The sequence below is a fragment of the Anguilla rostrata genome, chromosome 3 (genome assembly GCF_018555375.3).
Source record: "Anguilla rostrata isolate EN2019 chromosome 3, ASM1855537v3, whole genome shotgun sequence".
NCBI classification, from domain to species: Eukaryota; Metazoa; Chordata; class Actinopteri; order Anguilliformes; family Anguillidae; genus Anguilla; species Anguilla rostrata.
Window position 1 is genome coordinate 57,631,725 of NC_057935.1, and position 19,918 is coordinate 57,651,642.

General features: G+C 50.6%; 1 protein-coding gene across 5 annotated transcripts; it reads left to right on the top strand.

The window, feature by feature from the left end:
• Positions 1–1,380: 1,380 nt before the first annotated feature.
• LOC135251300 (midnolin-like) lies at positions 1,381–18,068 on the top strand. 5 transcript variants are annotated; one of them, XM_064328618.1, is made up of 8 exons: positions 1,381–1,703; positions 5,035–5,269; positions 7,253–7,340; positions 8,030–8,095; positions 12,399–12,851; positions 13,323–13,449; positions 13,624–13,917; positions 16,840–18,068. In XM_064328618.1, exons 2-8 carry the CDS (start codon positions 5,049–5,051, stop codon positions 17,112–17,114), a joined length of 1,524 nt encoding a protein of 507 aa, XP_064184688.1. In that variant the 5' UTR covers positions 1,381–1,703; positions 5,035–5,048; the 3' UTR covers positions 17,115–18,068. The 5 variants fall into 5 exon arrangements, with proteins under 5 accessions (XP_064184688.1, XP_064184687.1, XP_064184686.1 ...); XM_064328617.1 differs by having other exon boundaries at positions 5,038–5,269; XM_064328616.1 differs by having other exon boundaries at positions 1,381–1,699.
• Positions 18,069–19,918: the final 1,850 nt, after the last annotated feature.

A 19,918-nucleotide genomic window follows, 5' to 3' on the forward strand; every position in this document is an offset into this window, starting at 1 on the left:
CTAATCAAAGCAATATTTGAAGCTAAGGGTAACTTATACTGAAGAGGTGGGTTTTAGGTAGGGGATTAAAAAAAGTTCCACAGACAGAGAGAGAGAGAGCAGACAGAGAGAAGTCTTTGACACCGAACTTATGGAGATGGGTTTTGGGGAATGGTGAGCAGAGCGCCAGTATTAGAGGAGCGGAGGGGACGATGGGAAGCGCGCGCAGTTAGCAGGTGAGTGAGGTAGGGAGGGGCCAGGTCGTTAAGAGCTCTGTAAGTCAGCAAAAGAATTTTCAGATCGCACGGCACGCGCCTTTATGGGATGCCAGTATTGCTGCTGATGGTTGCCCTGTTACTAATCTAGCCTACGTGCGAAACCCTTCAACCTTCAGAGAGACAACAACTGCAACAAACTCAAAGCGTTATACTACTTTATGTCAGGGGAGCAATGCTCTGTGCATCAGCGTTCATCGTGTTCCCTGAAATACAGTCACCACAGCCAGGTGTAGCCTATTTACTTGTTTGTAGGCTACCATTGTCATATGCCCTCTGTTTTAGTTGGACAGAATATCAAATGACTAGATATCATATTATCAGAGAGACAATGTATAATAAGTTCAACCAAATGTCACCCGATGGCACCAATAACCCCCGCTGTGTTGTTGAAACAGCCTGCCCAGGTACACCGGTGTGTTTGTGTACGCACGCCCGTGTCTATGCAGTTAGTTTTAATACCCTGTGTTTACCGACACCGGTTGCCAGGCGACTGCTTTTCTACCTAGTTTCACTATTATGGCGTCATAAGCGAGGTTACCTCTGCGCTCGCTTCCCTCGGTTTATTTAAGGTCGTTCTTCAACGGAGCGGAACGACGCATGTCGAGATTGAAAGCAGATTGATTTGGCTTATTTTTGTTGCAACGATTAATTCCGCGGTCCTTATCGCAGAAATAATTCATGAGTAATTAAGCCCAATGCACTTTCTTAATTATTAAAAGAAACACTTAAAACGTTCATTGTTCATTTAAACACAGTTCATACGAGTCAGGTGTGCTCTGTCAGTGTAAAATATGCTTGATCAGAGCTAGCATTGAACATGCTACCCGTGATGCAGCCCATTACAGTGTTATATATTACCTTCGGGCTGGCATATTGATTATGTTAACCGGGATATTGTGCTATTTAAGTTTACCAACTTTATGTTTAACCGTTTCCTTAACTTTAAAATCCAGTTGTGCCAAGGAAAGGGCTGGGCGTGTTCACGTGCGGGGGTTATCGGGTTCAGCGAGTGGAATCCCCTGGCTTCCTTAAATGTCTTGCTGACAACGCAATCAGGGATGTCTCCACCCAGATCCACGCAAGATCACTTAAAAGAGGTGTTCCACCTCAGTCATCGCTCTTACGCTCAGGACAGGACTGAGCGGAACATTAGCCTACCGTCTTCAGCTTTTAACTTATTGGACATACCTGGATTTCACGGTGCTGCACTCGGAATACAAAAAAATAAATAACTGGGTTAAATTAGCCGATTCCAGTGGCGTCAGATGTTATCAAATAAGTCTACCTTAATAAGTGTGTATCGTCAAATGTTCAGTGGATTTGCTTTCGTTTCTTTAAACTGAAATCGTCGCTTACTTTGGAACTTACTGCATCAAATCGTGCAAATTTATTGGGAACTGGTGTCGCCTACGTTTGGGGAAAAAATATATTTTTAATTATTGGTAAGTTGCACTTTTCATTTTAATTTTACGGTGTTTTCAACATTAAGTGAAGTTTCAGTATAATGTCATTTCATCACTGCACAGAGGGTTCGCGTGGCTTATGCCTAGTTGGTTAAAATAAATCAGGGTGAACAGAAAAGCACGGAACTCATTGTCAGGGAAGGCAACGCACCACTTGGAGAGGACAACGCGTATAACCGCCGAACGCAAGCCGACAGAAATTAGAGGAAAGCGTAAGAAGGCTTAATAACGGACAACAGAAAGCCCGTCTACTTTTAAAAAGTCCACAGTTCAACGCGTATTGCTCCATTTTTTTCGACCACAAGTATGCTACATCTTCATGAATCAATTGGGGCCTAAACTGAGAATCGGTCAACTTCAAATAGACGGTGTGTGCTCGCGTGGCACGCTGGAAATCCAAAAGGACGCTTTGACTCTGCATTTGGAAACTGACGCTAAGAGCTAAGTCATAAATTTGTTTCCCAGACCTTGTCGGGATCCCTGCGGCCCTCATGTGGCGAATGTAACGGCGGTGCTTGTCACCGTTGTTCTAAGCGAATTTTGTTTCCGACTAACCGATCAACTTTGTTACATTCTGTCATTCTGGAAATAAATAAGATGCGTTTAGCGCAATGGTGAATGCAACGGTATAGTAGGCTACTTGTCACCATTGTGACAAACGTCCTTTTCAGACTGAACTCATCATTTTTACTGGATTTGGTCATTCTGGAAAGACATTAAAGTGCTTAAATTATGATGCACAAAGGAACTCCGCCTGGGTGCCAAGGGCCATGTGATTAATTGTGGAGTCATGCAGTTCAGTCTATACGGCATGACGCGTAGGCTACGACATCCTTCTGAGTCATTTTATTTATTTATTTATTTATTTATTTATTTATTTATTTATTTATTTGTTTACTTACTTACATAGTCCTTTATTTAATATCCTATTACCTATTTCGCGAAAGCGACTTCGCCCTGGCCTGGTGTTTGGACCGTTCTACGCGTAAAACAGTAAGCAACGGGAATGTAGGCTACACTGTGTGGAGGAGACCATTTGCGCAATTAGTAGGCCTAAATCTCGTGCGTCACTGATTCCGTTAAAATTTAACGTTCATATTATATTATAACTGGCAATAATAGACTGGTATGATCAGGCTACTTGATCTTCGCTGCTCTGAACTCACCGTGTCCGTGATTAAGAAGGGTGTCTTCTTGCACAAGACGTGTACAGAATCCGTGGCGTCTGCAATTTGTTGCTCACCAAATTTGTGCTGTGATAGTAGGTTATGTTTTAAGTGTGCGTGTCTCAAACCTCTGCCACGTTTTTTGAGGCATATTATTACTGTAGTCCCCGTCAGGCAGAAAGTATGTCTCACACACGCACACTCACGTTTTCAGATTTAACCGAGTGGCAATTCGCTGCAATAATCCCTTTTGACGCAAGAGGGCGACATGAACCTGAAAATGTCATGTCAGTAAACGCTTTCCCAAGACTGAAGTGGCATCTGATTGATAGCTTGTATCAGTGAACATGCTTTTCCCTGCAAATGTTTTAATAAGAATTGTGCCTTAGATGTGATGGTTCTGTCAAATGAACAGTGTAACCAATACATCTCATTTGTGGAATCCCACCCATACTGACAACGTTTAATATTACATTTAGCTGAAAGCGCCCCAAAATTTCAAAACTGACAGATCTAACAAGCTTTGTATCTGACTTTAACCAAATTTGCAACCTGCGACATACTCAAGATTCGTTGGCAAGGGAAATATAGAAACAATGTGAAGTTCTGAAGACTGCCGCCTAGGTCATCTAATTATTCTGTTCATATTTGCTCTGCTGCGGGGGCCCAATTTATCTACATCATCAGAAAGTTGTGTTTGCCCCCCTACAGAGTCGTAAGGATGTGTTTCCTTCGGCTAAAATCCTGGGTTTTCAGCAGCAGGTCCATGGACTGCTTGCGGATCCCGGAGGGTACTGTAGGGAGTCCCTGGCCAGAGTTGATAAACAATGATTATATATAGATTAGGGAATTTTTTTACTTTTTTTTTTTTTTTTTTTTTTTCCCCTTTGAACTTATTGAGACAATGCAGGTTTGGCTTGCTATCATTTGCTTTGTCTTTGAATTTTTCGCTATCTTCCAGATGGCTGGCCAGGTGTCCACACTTTCACCAATTAGGAGCCTATTGATTCACCGCAGTCTTTAATGTAACCAGTTAATAATTTACCACTTTCATGCAATTGATTGCTGTATACTATAGCGTATAGCACAATAAGCACAATATGAACACGGGCATTTTATTCTTCATGACATGCATAGCTATCCCTGACACAATGAGGTTTTAAGATGGTAATTAATCCCTAAATTTGAAAAGTACCTAATCGCGAAGAATTATCAGATTGTTAAAATTATGGGTCTGCAATTGCGGTTGGAACGAAAACCAGCATACACAGGAGTGCCCCCCCAGGACCGAGATTTGGAACCACTGAGCAAGACTATCACTGGTCCTTCTCCGTTGTTCCGCTACATTATGAATGGCCAAGAGTGGGCGGGAACTATTTGTACTTCTTGGCGTGTGAAGTCTCGGTCTCTTGCTTGCGATTGGCTCCTCTAACAAAGATTGCGTGGGAGAAAGAACAGGGTGGAACCCTTTCTGCCACGTGGGCGGTTCCAGCGCGTCGCTGATTGGCCAGTGCTAACAATTTCTTCACTCGGCATCGCTGGTAGGTCGAGATGGCTAGACGCGGTGGGCATGTCTTATCGCCTGAAGAGGTAGTCTAACGTTTGTCCCAAAACGCTGATTTTACAGAGGGCTGAGCATGGTCTCTGGACGGAAGTTACTTGGAGCTGGTAGCCTTTTGTATTGATGGGGGATATGTTGCTTGCTTCGCTAGTCTTGTTTATATAGCTTCTAATGTTACTGAACTAGTAACCTAGTTCTGTGCTGTCAATGATCTACTTTAGCTAACGTTAGCTTACTGGTTGTAGCTTTGGAAACGTAATCATTTTGCTTGGACGTGGGCTCGCAAACAAGCTGATTTGAAATAGCTTACGGTATCGAATAATAATAATAAACTCAAAACTGGGACTCAAACGGAATTATTTAAAACGGAAAGACGACGGAAGAATCTTTATTTTGGCTTTACAGAAAATACTTTGAGCGTGGATCCTCTTTATTATAAAGAACCAAATAAAGGAAGCTTTGTTGGTTTGGAATGAACTACATAGCGAGCTGTATAATTTAAGCCACATTTTATCTTCCTGGAACTGTCGGGCACAGTCGCCCTCATTTCGACCCCACATTAGTTGCGCGCTTGTTCTTCTTGAAAGCAGACCATCGTCGAATGGACCAACATCCCAGGGCAAGGAGCTGTACCGACCGCGGAGCTGCGTCCTGCGAAGTCGTCCCCGGCGCGCCCTCCATGAATTTGCACATCCATTCTACAACCGGCACCCGTTTCGAGCTGTCCCTGCCCTCGGAGGAGACGGTGGAAGGGCTGAAGCGAAGGCTTTCGCAACGACTCCGCGTGCCCAAGGAACGGCTCGCGCTGCTGCACAAGGAAACGTGAGTAAACTGTGGACGCGAATCCGCCACGTACTGTTGCCAGCTGTTTGCGCCACGTCCAGAAACACCGTGAAAACTACTCTCCGGCTCGCCAGTCTGGGGAAAAAACGAATCGCTCCTGATAAGCAGGCTATCCTAATACGAGCTTGCAAAGTCAATGGGCTACTCGTATTAATGAAAATGTATTGAGATTATTTTGTGGATAACCATGCACCACTGGTTGTTTTTAACGAGCCTACAACAGTAGATTTCAGACAGCTCGGTCGATATAATTCACATTTCACATTCACATTTTTCTGGTAGCCGGTTGCTCAACGTAGGTTAACGTTTGCAGATGTTGACATTGATCCGATTACACGTCAATGTGTCATTTTATAGGGTTAGTTCGTTGTGCCACAGCACCAGGATGATTGCACGACGTCCTCAACCGTCCCAGGTCCCAGTCGGCTACTTGATGAGCTGCTAATGTAAAATGTTTTGTTGAAAGCCTGAGTATCTGGGCGCTTTCTCTGGGAGGGTGCGGGCGTTTAGTTAAGGCTGCATTCCAGTTCGGCGAGGAGGGGGTGGGGGGTGACTGGACGGTTAAACGGGAGCGCCTTCCCCCTCGGACCCCAGCCCTGGAGAAGTTTTATACATATTCTTTTGGTCTGACGCAAGTTTTCTTTGCAGCCTAGTTAATGCTGCACGTCCGCGTACCGTTCATACGCGAGTTTTGAGCACGGTGACCGGACAAAGCACCGCGATGCTTTCTAATAACTAGGGTAGGCTTCTCCTACGCTCACAACCGTTCGGGACAGACTCACGCGAAGTGTTGCCGGCTACATAACGTTAAATACTCGCGTCAGTGGTATGCTACTGATATGTAGCCTACCTGATACCAAACTGTTATGGTTTATTTACATTTCCCAGTTATTAGTGAATTATATCGTAGGCTAGCAAATTACCCTATTGCTCTTCAATATCGTGCGTTCTGAGTGGACAGTGGTTTCTTTGTCTCTTTAAAGACCCGAACAGCTGTCACGTTTTGTTTTTCAGCGCAGAAGTACAGTTTGAAATGGTTCAAATAGGCTAGCATACTTAATAACAAAATTAATTTTAAATAACCACACTTTATTCATTAATATAATCGTGTTTTTTGTTTGTTCGTTTGTTTTTTTTTTTTTTTTAAACCGACCTCTGGAACACGTTGATTCCCTTTGTTCGTTTGCAGGTGGTAGCCTAATAGGGCTAAGTGAATTCTGTGTCTTGAATAGAAACGGGTTTCGATGTGAAATCACGTTGATTTAACAATGCGATGGACCTAGAAACCCGTGTAGATGGGCCTTACCTGCTCCTGTTCAAGTATGCTCAGATAGTAACTATATAGCCTTCTTGCGTAATGCTATGCTAACAATAGGCTACATATCCTTGAGCCTGCATTGACTAGGCGACTAGGAATTTACCATGCAACCATGTGAAGTCCAAGTAACTATAAAAAATGACGTCTAATATTGAGAAACAACGACTTTCTGCAGAATTTTGATTAGCCATGTATCCTGCGCAGCCTACAGAAAAAAAACTATCTACAAATGCACGCGGCGGCTGTTGCTTAATTCTTTCCTTATGTTGTAACCCCTTTTACCGCTGCCGGCTTTTTGAAAGGTCATCAGTGCCGGTGGAGTGACGTAGTTACTTGGATGAACTTTGTGTTCCAAAAAGTTCGGTCACGTGCGAATCGATTTGGGCCGTCGTTGCGCTTGGCTTGATGACAAGCTAGACTAAGCCAAGCGGTTCATTGACGTCTGCGATATTATCGAAGGTCAGAGAACCAAAAACCAGCTAAATTTGTATTATGGCTGTTGTCTCTATTGTCTTTAACATTCTTCCGTCCTGGCTTCGAGCTCGTCTCTTTTGGAACGCTGTTGTATCAATAATATTTTTGACATAATATTGAAAGAGGAGCTGAATGTTTTTATTCATCTTTCGCTGTCTTTCTGTCCTCAGGCCCCTAAATTCAGGAAAACTCCAAGACTTTGGAATAGCCGATGGGAGCAAATTAACGCTCGTGCCAACAGTTGAAGCAGGATTAATGGTGAGTGTTTTTACTCTCAACCCTCCGAACCTCCACAGAAACGACAACAACAACCTAGTACATGGACACTCAAATCTAGACATCCAAACCTGGCCATGCTCCCCCCCCCCCCAATAGTTACCTGAACAGTTTTAGTGCTACTGATTGGCCAGGCTGCATTCGCACCTGACTCCCAGGTAACGGGGGGGGCTTTGGGAAATGGAAGGAGATGCTGCTGTTTCAAATGTTTATCTATCCATTTTTACCCCCTCTCTCCAAAAGCCTTTACAGACAGACTGTTGTTTTGCATCGACGCTCGCCCTTAGCCTAAGTAATGCTTTTGAAAAGCGCGCTCCTTGTTATTAAATCGTCCTCACCGTCCCGGAGTTTATTCGTATCGGTCGATGTGTATCCCGGGTTTCGGGGGGTCAGAAACGGTTCCGAAATGCGGACTGTGTTGACCGTTATCTCGGATGACGCGCGAACCTCGGGTGGATTACTCTGGGACGTGTGAATGTGGCGATGCGATGCGCGTGCCAGCGGTCGTTAAACTGTTAACTGCCGTTCCGCTCTCGCCGATGACTGGCGGCCTCTCCTGTTCTTGGCCTCAAGCTCTTTGTGTTCCCTGGCTTTGCATAAGAACATTGTCTGATTTCATTAATTGAGTCAATGCGTAAAAATATATTTCTCATTTCTTGTTCCTGTAACAGTCGCAACAAACATCAAGACCTGAGCAGTCCATCATGCAAGCCTTGGAGAGTTTGACAGAAACTCAGGTAAGCACTGATTTAAGAAAAAAATATGTATATTTTTTTGTTTACATTACACAAGCAGCAGCTGAATCATGAGTATGAATGTGTGTATGGCTGTCTCTGTGTTTGGGGGACACTGTTGATCAACTTATCAGGAGTTATTTTATTATTTATGTAAGAATTGGCAGCAGTGGCAAATCGACCCGGCCCTTTAATTTGGTTAAGGCTTTGGCCGTGTGCTCGCTCGCTCGCTCGCTCACCCATGCCGGTGTTTCGACACCTGCCGGGCGTGGAGGGGGTGTTCTCGCAGGGCTGGTAAATTTGCATGTGTCGGAAAAGGGCGTGTGGGGGGGTTGGGGCCACGAGGGGTGAGCGTTGAGTAGGGTGGGGGCCAAATCGGCAGCCTGTGCAAGCTGTGGCCGGCTGGACCCTCTCTCTCTCTCTCTCTCTCTCGGTTCAGTAAAACCGGCGTGGAAGCGCTCTCTGGCTTGCGAAAGGGGGGTGGGCGCATATTTTTACAACGGTTCCCCTCTAGTCTCCCGGGCGACGTGCGGTGAGGTGAGGCAAGCCCGGGCGATAAGCCCCGCCCCCCGCGTGCGTCACTGCCCCCCCCCCGCTCTGCGCGTGTGCCGCGGCTCAGCTGCAGCGGGAGACAGCGGGAGGCGTTTCCAAGAAGAAGGGTTCAGAGAGGAGACCGCATCCCCCGCTTCTTATTTTAGACCAGCGGCGCGCGTGTGTGTGCTCTCTCAATCCCTATCTCTCTCTCTCTCTCTCTCTCTCTCTCTTTCCCTCGCTGCCTCTCAATCCCTATCTCTCTCTCTCTCTCTCTCTCTCTCTCTCTCTCTGCCTCTCAATCCCTATCTCTCTCTCTCTCTCTCTCTCTCTCCCTCGCTGCCTCTCGCTCCCTATCTCTCTCTCTCTCTCTCTCTCTCTGCCTCTCGGTCCCTATCTCTCACTCTCTCTCTCTGCCTCTCGCTCCCTATCTGTCTCGCTCGCTCTCTCGCTTGCTCCCTATCTCTCTCTCCCTCGCTCTTGTCTCTCACTCGCTCTCTCTCTCGCTCTCTCGCACGCCCTTTGGCTGACCGCTCTGGGACGGGCTTTACTCAGCAGCTCTGATAAATCCTAATTGGCGTCCCCAGTCGACTGGGCAGGTGTGTCTCTCTGAGACGCACGCAGCCGAGAGAGAGAGAGAGAGCGCTTGACTGTTTACTCGGCTGTGTGTGTGTGTGTGTGTGTGTGTGTGGGCGTGCGTTCGGTGAGAAGACTTCCTACCTGCTGCATTTATCCTTGTTGCACGAATGCAGTTCATGGATCTTCGTTGATTGATGTATACAAAGTTCATTGAATAGCACGCAGGGTTTCAGCTGTGTGGTAGCGTGTGCAGCCGTGCGTGGTAGCGTGTGCAGCCGTGTGTGGTAGCGTGTGCTGCTCTGTGTGGTAGCGTGTGCAGCCGTGTGTGGTAGCATGTGCTGCTGTGTGTGGTAGCATGTGCTGCTGTGTGTGTGTGTGTGTGTGTGCAGCCGTGCGTGGCTGTGCTGCTGTGTGTGGTAGCGTGTGCTGCCGTGTGTGGTAGCGTGTGCTGCCGTGTGTGGTAGCATGTGCTGCTGTGCGTGGTAGCATGTGCTGCTGTGTGTGGTAGCGTGTGCTGCTGTGTGTGGTAGCATGTGCAGCCGTGTGTGGTAACGTGTGCAGCCATGTGTTTGAGGGCAGAGGAGGCCAGGGTGCGGATGTCGTGTGAGAACTCGACAGGGTGGCAGATTCTGCCTTTCTGGAAGCCTTGGCCTTGTGCCTTTAGCTCTCAGACGCTGGGTAAAGTAAAACAGGAAATGGGCGCTCGTAAGCAGGAAGTGTAACGCATGACAGTGCAGCGCCCGCACCGCTGGCTTCCTGTGCGTATTTTTAACCTGGAAGTCCTGTCTTTGTGAGCTCATCGCTCACTGTGACGGTGACAACAGATGTGCGTGCGTGCGTGTGTGTGTGTGTGCTTAGGGGGTGGGGTGGACAGGAAGCTGGCCCCTTCCATTGTGCCACCCCCCCCACCCCACACGCCCTCCCCCCATGGATCTCCAAGGAAACGGCAGTCACACGGCGTGATGTGGCTTCAGGAAAGGTGGGGGGGGGGGTGGAGTAGGGTGGCTTGGCTAAATGCAATCGGCAAACAAAAGCCATTGTGCCTGTGGATTAGCCATTGTGTGGCCGGGCGTGTCCCTTGCTGAGCGCGCGTAGCGACTCCCGCCGGGGCTAGCGTCAGGGGCTAGCGTCAGATGGCGGACGCCGGCGTCGGGAACGCGCGGCTTTGTTTGCCCGTGTGTGACTCGCACTTCCTGGTGAGTCAGGAGAAGCTCCGGGGGCCAATGCGCGAACGGGCAGAGCTCTAAACAAAGGGACAGAAACAACAGTAATTACGCAAACAATAATCTGCTCCTTCCCTCCGGCGCACGGCCGTGTCTGCTTGTCTGGGGAGGCGGTGGTGTTACCAGGGTGTGAAGGGGAGACCGGGGGCCTGGTGTGTGTGTGTGTGCGCGCGTGTGTGCACGTGTGTGCACGCGTGCGTGTGTCCGTATGAGTGCGTGTGCGTGTGCGTGTACAGGATCCCCGAAGGTGAACGCTGGCCTTGGTGTTGGGCCCCTGCAGACTGGTGGCCGAGGCCACGTTTAGGCGGAGGGGTGCGGCTCTATAATGAAGCGTTGCATGCTGGGAGAGGAGTCGCGGGCGACCGGCAGCAGACCGAATGATGGATTTTGCGTTTGTTATTTTTTGTGTTTGTTCACGCATGGGTGAGCCTGCAAGGCAAGGCAACCTGGTACATTCTGTTCTTCGGCCACACCTTCCTCCTCTTCCTCCCACCCCGCCCCCGGCCACCCCAGCCACCCCAACTGATCTTCCCAAAAATAACAGCCAAAGAAAAACAGCTCTTAAAGCAAACAGACGCCCCCCCCCCCAGCCGTTTGATGACTCGCTCAGTTGACAGACGCCTGGAGATTCAGGAAGGAGTCCACAGGGACCGGGCGAAGGCAGCACAGAGCCAATCACGTTGGGTCTGCTTCCCTCTTATTCTTCTGTGCTTCTCTGAGGGGGGGGTTTCCCACAACGTCTCCCCCGGAGAGAGTCTGACTTCCTGGGCTTACCTTAGAGGCAGTTGAAGGACATTGCCTCTATTAGTTTATTTTTTAAGCCATTTTTCTTTTTGGCATCAGTGTGTTTACTTTGGTAACAATAACTGGAGAAACAGCTCTGATCTCACAGCTGGCGTTGTGAGTTTATCGAGCACCAAAGCTGCTGACGGATTTGGGGACCCCCTGCTCGTGCGTCAGCGCGCCCGCTGCTGAAAGTCACCCCTGTGGGCTGGGCTGGAACGATCCATTCCTCTCCCCAGGCAGGGGGGCCCCCCTCCCACACTGAACAGTGGGCTTACTTGGCTGGGGTTGCCCCTGTCAGTCAGGGGGGGCGGTGACCTACCCTGCCCCCCCCCCGTGTTGACTCACAGGTGATCTTTGCATGAGGAATTCTCATCCCCCTACACACACACACACACCCGCGCGCCTGCGCGCACACACTCATTGCGGTCACGCACAGTGTGTGTTGTCGTGACTGTAGTTTTTGTTTTATTTTCGTCTGTGATTTACCGTGCGAAGACTGCATCCCCGGGCCTGTGACCAATTGGAACTCTAGGTTTTCACGAGCGGTATGAATTATGACATCACAATCGTCATCGTCTCCGGGGAGACGGAGGCTGATCTACACTAGTGCGGCACGATCTTGGGCGGAATGTAGGGGGTCATTCGTTGGATCTTTTTTTTTTCTTCTTCTTTTTCTTGTTTTCTTTCTTTTTTCTTTTTTGGTTTCACAACCTGTTCCCACGGACGAGCCACTCCTTCAGCCGGGCTGACTCCGAGCATGCTGGGATTTCCAGCCTGTGGGGGTGGGTGAGGGCGGCAGAAGTAGGGAGAGAGGGGAAGAGGGAAAGAAGAGAGAGCACAGAAGGAATAGAGGAAGGAAGAAGAGCAGGAGCATGTGTTCCCTGGGGGGGGTTGTTGGAGGGTCAGCACACAGGTCACGTTGCCTGGGGTGGGGGGATTATTGATTTAGGGATGCCACTGCCACATTCTGTGCTTCCTCATCAAATGTGTGTGTGTGTGTGTGTGTGAGGAAACTGTGCCATCAACAAACCCATCAAGATTCTCACTTCTGTCACAGGGGCTAATGCACACAGCAAAGGATTAATGTTTCTCTCTCTCTCTCTCTCTCTCTCCCTCCCTCTCCCTCTCTCTGTCCTTCTCTGTCCGTCTCTCTTTCTGTCCCTCTTGTCTGCACTTCCTGTCCTCAGGTCAGCGACTTCCTGTCTGGGCGGTCCCCGCTGACGCTGGCCCTGCGGGTGGGCGATCACATGATGTTCGTCCAGCTGCAGCTGGCGGCCCAGCAGTCCGGCGGGCAGCAGCTGCACCACCGTCACCTGATCGCCCGGGGGGGCGGGGCCAGCGCCACGGCGACCGCGGGCGTTTCGGGGAGCGGAGGCGGGCGTGTCCGCGTCCCTCTCCACGCCCATCGGGTCTCCGTGCCGACCACCGCCACCTCCGGCAGCAGCCCTGCCTCCACGCCGCCGCCTGCCTGCCCCACACCGCCCCCCGCCTGCCCCACGCCGCCCCCCGCCTGCCCCACACCGCCCCCCACACCCCGCTGCAGCCCCTCGACTCCGCCCCTTTCCTGCCCCGACGGCTCGCCTCGCCCAAACTCGCCCCCCGCCGCCCACAGCACCCCGCCGACCTCCCCCTGTGCAGAGGTGAGTCCTCAGACCCGGGGCAGCGCTCTGAGCCGCAATGGCTTCCCTGGCTCAAACACAGGGGCTGATAGAGAGGGAGACGTGGGTCATGCGACAGCGCTCTGAGCCGCAATGGCTTCCCTGGCTCAAACACAGGGGCTGATAGAGAGGGAGACGTGGGTCATGTGGCAGCGCTCTGAGCCACAATGGCTTCCCTGGCTCATACAGGGCTGATGAGGAACGGGTCATGTGGCAGCGCTCTGAGCCACAATGGCTTCCCTGGCTCATACACAGGGGCTGATAGAGAGGGAAACGTGGGTCATGTGGCAGCGCTCTGAGCCACAATGGCTTCCCTGGCTCAAACACAGGGGCTGATTAGATGCTAAGAAAATCAATTGTCCTGTAGCTGGGGTTGTTTTCCTTTCAATTTCTGTCATTTGTAGTTGACCAATATTTCTCTCTCTCTCTCCCCCCGCCCCCACCACCCCCCAGGCTACCTGCCGCACGCAGACTCCTGGCACAGGCTCCGCCCCTTCCTCCTCGCGCTCTCGCAAGCCCGGTGCCGTCATCGAGAGCTTCGTTAGCCACGCCCCCGGAGTCTTCTCAGGGACCTTCTCAGGTGAGGCGCCCGTCTCCGCTGGGCCAGGGTCAGGAAAACTGGGGTTTGCGGGGTCAAATCCCGGCCGGGGCATTGCTCTCGTACCCTGGTATCCTGCTGGATGCCCAAAATGTGCATTTCTGCTCTGAGACCGCATTGGGGAAGAGTCTGACCTCTTAAATGGCTGCCCCGCAGGCACTTTGCACCCCAGCTGCCAGGACGGGACGGGGCGCCCCCGACGGGACGTTGGAACCATCCTGCAGATCCTGAACGACCTGCTGAGCGCCACCCGCCACTACCAGGGCGTCCCAGCATCCCTCGCTCACCTGCGCTGCCAGACGCGGTGCGCGCCCCCCTCGCCGCCGCCGTCCCCCTCGCCGCCCCCCTCCCCCGCCGGGATGCCGGACCTCTGCGCCACATCTACCTCCGTGACCCCCGGCAACCCCCTGGCGCAGTGCCAGGACCCGGCCCACGGGAGCAAGCCTGCCGGTGAGTCCATTCGCTGACCTCAGATGAGTCCGGTGTGTGATTCGCTGGCCTTACATGAGCATTGCGTGTGATTCGCTGGCGTCAGATGAGTCTGGCGTGTGATTCGCTGGCCTCAGATGAGTCTGGCGTGTGATTCGCTGGCCTCAGATGAATCCCTAGAAATGCTGGGAACAGACGGAGCAGTCTGGATTCCATGTCTCTCCAGACCAGTTTACCCTCTGCCCCATTACCCTCTCCTCTGCAAACACCCCCCTCAAACTGAACCCCCCCCCCAGGGCAGACGCAAGACGGCACAGGGGGGGGGGTGAGGGTTATAGTGGTAGGCATGTGACCCGACCCAGCGAGGCTCTGCTGTGTCTGCTTTCCTTCATCTTTCACTTTTATTCTGCTGAGTTTGAGGCCAAGATAAGGCGAGTGACGGAGTGGGAGAGAGAGAGGAAGGGAGGAGGGGAATTCCTAAAGCCTTTGTTTGTGTAGTCTGGCTGGACAGTGGTGGGGGTGGGGGTGGGGGTGGGGGGTGGGGAATGGGGGTGTCCTGTCCGTGCGCGTTTGGATTCCTTTTACTTGCACCGCCTATTTAATGCACTGCAGGTATAAGCCCCCCCAACCCCCCCTCGCCCCCCCCCCCCTCTTTTGCCGTGCATTCCTGCTGGATTTCAGTGGCTGCTGGAGGGTGGGGGGGGAGGAACCCTTTTTACTGTGGATCCGAAACACACAGAGTGAAGCCTTTGGGTTTGAGCTGCCAGTCCTGTCTGTACTCTCTACCCCCACCCCCCTCTGAAATTCCTCAGGGCTCACAGTGCCTTCAGTGGCCTTGTGTATTTAACAAAAATGTCAAATGTGGGGGGGGCAATCCTGTATGATTTCAGCGGTTGTTGTTACAGCCGTTTTCCACATTCCGACCTCCGAGTTTGTGTGGTGCTGCCCTGCGTCCATTCCAGTGAAATCAAATCGTTAATTCGGATTTAATTCAGATCAGGTCGTAATCCAGAGTGAATCTAAACGCGTTATGGCGCGTTTTACCAAACGTGTCACATGTACCCCAGCTTCCCTCTCTAACTTGGGGAAATTGTTTTTTTTTTTTTGTTTTTTTGGGGAGAGTCTACCGTAGCCGTTGTGGACAGGGACGGGAATAAGGGTTAGCGACCGCCATCTTGGATCTGCACAAGGGCCGGTGTTGCACGTCGTGGCCATTGTGGCAGAGTGCGGGTAATGGAAACTGCGCTACAGGCTATTGTCTCCCCTGAGTCTGGAGTTTATTGTGGGAGGGGGACGTGCAGGATGGCCAGGAGTGTCTGTATCCCTCCGGGGGAAAGGGAAGGGGGGGGCGGCGGTTGCATGCAGGTGTCGACGGATTTTTCCGAGCAGCTTTTCTCGGAACGGTCTCGATTTTACAGAAATGACGTTTCGTTCGCGATCGATAATCTCATCAGCACAACAACAAGCCGTTCTGAGTGTGTGTGTGTGTGTGTGTGTGTGTCATTGAGAGCACACTTCCCTCTGTTCTATAGGTGCTGTTAGTCAGCTGATGAATGCAGGGCTTGTTTATTCGGGGGGGGGGGGGGGTTGGGGTGTAGGGTTTGTACATACCGTCTTTGTGAGTAATTTCATAGCTGGTGTTGCGTGTACGTTTGCATTGTGACGCGTGCGTCAGTAGCGAGTCGCGGACAGCAGGCCTTATATGGTGTGAAACGCATCACAGCTCTATAGACGCGTTCGAGACGAGACTCAGGGCTGAGGACTGGAAGATCAGACTTTTTCCTTTTTTTTTTTTTTTAAATTTTTTTTCCAGGTGGGGTGTGTGGAGATAGATGAGTGAACGGGTGTGGCTCCTCCCTTTTTGTGTTTACGCCCGTCCCTCTGGGGTGAAACTCTAGAACACTGGCCTGTTCTTCCCCCCCCCTCCCCGACTACTCTGAGTCTTTGTCAGGGGGCAGGGCAGGGCAGGGCAGGACAGGGTGGGATGGGGTGGGGGGTAGGCAGCATTATGGCTGACAGTGAGATATGCTGTCCCCATAAGCCCTGGAATCAGTCGACTGTTTCTGTGTGACTGACTCACGGTTACAGCCGAGTTCACCGTGTCTCAGTTTTGGCGAGCTTGGCGATCGGCAAAATTAAGTTCTTGAAACTGTGGTTTGGCAGAAATAAATCCAGAAGTAAACACATGAAATGAACACGCACACTTATTTGTGGGTCAGACTTCAGGCTGTTCCACGGAAGTTTTTAAAAGTGCCAGATTTGGGTAAAAAGTCACAGCCCTTCTGTAGTTGCTGTGCAGCTGCGGGGTGGGGTGGGTGGGGGGGTTACGTCTCGGAATTCTTCCCCAAATGTGATTGATTGTGTGACCCCCCTGTCCTGTGTCTGTCTCACCTTAGTTTACTGACAATGGCCTGGATTCAATCAACATTCCAACGTTGGGCCTTAGGGTGGGTTAGCAAAGGACCCCCAGGCATCAGTTACACTTACCCCCCCCCACGCCCCCCCAGTCCCAAACCTCGCAGGCTACGCACCTCAGCGTTAGTGTGTTAATCGAGCCCAACGGCAAGGCAAGGGGCAGCTTTATTTGTACAGCACATTTCATACACTGGGGCTATTCAAAGTGCTTTACAGAGTAATAAAGATACAAAAAAGATTTACAATTAAAAGTTACGAAAGTACAGACAAGAGCTGCAAAAGATTAAAAACAACAACGCAACGCAACACCATGAGGAGAGCAGGCGGTCCAGCCCAGCAGCGCTCGCCCATTCTCCTGACTAAACTGTACCCAGTGCTCTGAGTACCTGCAGACTAGATGGTGTCTGACAGAACAGCGTATCAAGCCTGGTCTTGCAAACCCCCAGAGTGTCTGCCTCTGGTGCTATTTTACCCAGGATGGAGGTAGACATTTTCGCCCTGGCGCTGACCGTGTCTCTCCCCCCCCAGGCGACGGCGTGCGGCAGACTGAGAACACCGCCACGCGCTGCAAGGTGCAGCGGCTGCAGCTGCTGATGGAGCGGAGGAGGCTCCGCAGGAAGGCCCGGCGGGACGGCCACGCCCCCTACCCCTGGCTGGCCAATCGCAGGGCCGGCCGCGGCGCCCGCAGCAGCGACAGCAGCGTGTCGAGCGAGTCGTCCTCCCTGGACATGGATTACGAGGACTCGGTCTGGAAGCCCGACGTCAAGGCCGACATCAACTCCGAGTTCGGCGTCATGGCGTAGCGAGGTCGCGACGCCCGAACCCCCGCCCGCCCCGTTACTGACTTTTTGGGGAGGGGGGGGGGGGGGGAGGCGGATGGTGGGATGGAAGACGGGGAGGAGAGGGGGAGGAGTCCGGATGGAGGGAACAGGGCCACACCCCAGAGGGAGGGGGTGCAGTGAAACGGTCCGTTACCACCTGACAACAGGCCACTTCCCCCCCCAGCCACAGGCCACTCCCTCAGCCACCAGCCCTGCCTCATGGTTCTGTATTGACCCTTAAACTTTATGCTGTTTTTAGTTTTTTTTTCTTCTTTTCTTCTTTATGGAAATATAAAAAAAAAAAATGGGTGTATTTGTATTTTTGGAGTTTGGTGGGGGTGTTGCGAGATTTCATGGACGGTGAAGTAATTATGGATTTAGACCACGTGAACGCGTGCGGAACGCGTGTGGAACGCGTGTGGTCTCTCTGGATGATGGACTTCAGTGCTTTCCCCCCCCCCCCCCCCTCCATACGGACGTACATGCTGGACTCAAACAGGACTGTGCATTTAGGATTATACCTACTGTATTTGGGAAAAGGAAAAGGGGGTGACATGCCCCTTCCATCCCAAAAATGGGCATTTTAGGTTCCTCACCAATATGAATGAAATTGCTGAAGGTTTTTTTTTTTTTGATGGGGGGGGAGGTACTTAATTATTGTTAAATCTAATATGTAGCAATGTTCACAAAGCATTCAGGTTCTGAAAAGAAATGATGAAATATGTTTTTTGCACATTTTCATGGGGGGGGGGAGGGGTTTGTAATTCCCCCTTAACTGTGTGAGCCTTTGTGGGGGGGTAGGGGGGGGGGACAATTTAATGATGTTTATCTGAGATGTGTACGTGTGTATTACAGGTGGCCTCAGTGCTGGAGGTTATGAATGGCTATAATCAGTGAATTGAAAACTGAATAAATAAGTGCTTTAGAAAACAAAAATTGTAGAATTGTGAATGTAGATTTAAGCAACAAAGATCTCTGTTTTTGTTTTTGCACAGACCCGGTGGGTCTTGGTTCAGCCGGGTAATGAAATGGGCCCTTACTGTGGCAGGGGTACAGGCCTCCTGCTCATTCACTCTCTCCATCCTCACCGACCTGACGCTCCTTTCTACACGTTCACACCATTCACCCTCATCTGCGTGTGTGAGGGAGAGAGATGGGGGAGAGGGAGGGAAAGGGAAGAGAGAGGAAGAGAGAGGGAGGGAGGGAGAGCGAGAGATTCCGAGAAGACCTGAAGGGGAGCATTGTAAAGAAGTCTTTTTTTTTTTTTTTTTTTTCTTTGTTTGGTTTTATGAACCGGTGCCTCCAGATTCTCTCCTGTCATTTACATATCAGATGGAATGTTTCCTCTAAAAGAACTCTGCTACTAATTTATTTTATTCTTTTGTCTTGGGGGAGGACCGTTGTATGAACTATCCTGGACTCAGGAGGTGTGTGTGGGGGGGGGGATATGAATATGGTAGACTGCTCTGGGAGGTGTGCGTGTGCCTGCGTCTTATTTTAAACATTAACTCGCCATGTAACATTACATATTTCCCCAAATGTGAAAAACTGAGAAATGCAGCGAAACATTCCGGAACTTGATTCTGTCTTGAACAACGAGGTCACGCAGGGCCCCTCACGTCCGAAGGGCAGATGGAATTCTGGGAATATTTTTCCTTACCCACCTATAGCCCACTGGTTCCCTTTTAAAACATAAAAAACCAAAGTATGTGTGTGTTGGAAGGTATCAAACGTTGCACACCATTTGCAAGCGAGAGATTACTGGCAGGAAGGTTAACGACCGCATTTTAAGTGGCCTCATCCTTCACACGAAGTCATACGGGGGTTCCCTCTTTGTGAAATCGAGAATCCTGCTTCACGTCGAGGCAGGAGGAGCCCTGGCAGATTTCTGCGCTTCTGGCGAGCCGGTTCGAGGATGTCGCTGCTTCAGGGTTTTAACGGGCAGCCCTGGGCGGGATTAGGACCCGTCGCCCTGCGTGTGACGCAGTCCCAGGTGCGGATAAATGGAGTCTCCGGACGGGTCTGAGGCGGGGTTTTAACGTCGCTGAACGGACTGTGCGGCAGTGTGAGATTTAGCAGAGTAAAGCCGCTTCTCCACCGCATGGTACCGGCTCAGCCCGGCTCGGCTCGACTCGCTGTTGGTACCAGGTACTCCGTTTTCCACTGCAGATTGCAGCGACGCCGCATGAAACGCGTTGCTCTGACCAATCAGTGGTCTGCAGTGTTTTCACGTCACCTTTTGGTATCGCCTCAGCTCGCTTGGAACTTCGAGGGAGGTGATACCAAAAAAAGTACCAGGTACCAGGTACGTTTGCCCGATGGAAAACCAAAGAAGTCAAGTTGAGCCGGTACCATGCGGTGGAAAAGCGACTTAACACTCTAGACCTGAAGGTGAAATTACTTTTCTTTTTTTCTGAAATGTCGAAATCACAGGATTTTCACGGGACAGTTTTGCTGTCTTGACCCGTGAAGTTCTTCGTCCGTGTCAAAGGCCATTTGTGCTTTGTGGAAACGCCTCCAATCTGTCCACCTTCCACCAACAGGTTGGAAATGCAGAATAGAAACAGATATTTACAACAACAACAAAAGTTTTGATTGTGTTACCGTGGCAACCGAGCACCCTGAATTAGAGGGGATTTAACCACCAGGACATAGCATTTTAAACGACCCATTTTCCAAACTCCAGAGAATGCATATAAATAATAAATATATTCTCTCTCTGCCTCACCTCTATGTTAAACTTCAAAGACACATGAGAAGGTAGAACACAAGGTCTCTGTGGTTTT

Bases quoted from the DNA above. Each gene is read 5' to 3' on its own strand.
- LOC135251300 (XM_064328618.1), top strand. From the start codon at position 5,049: ATGGACCAACATCCCAGGGCAAGGAGCTGTACCGACCGCGGAGCTGCG. The intron at 12,852-13,322 runs GTGAGTCCTCAG...ACCACCCCCCAG, and splicing joins CGACCTCCCCCTGTGCAGAG to GCTACCTGCCGCACGCAGAC. The intron at 13,918-16,839 runs GTGAGTCCATTC...CTCCCCCCCCAG, and splicing joins CCACGGGAGCAAGCCTGCCG to GCGACGGCGTGCGGCAGACT.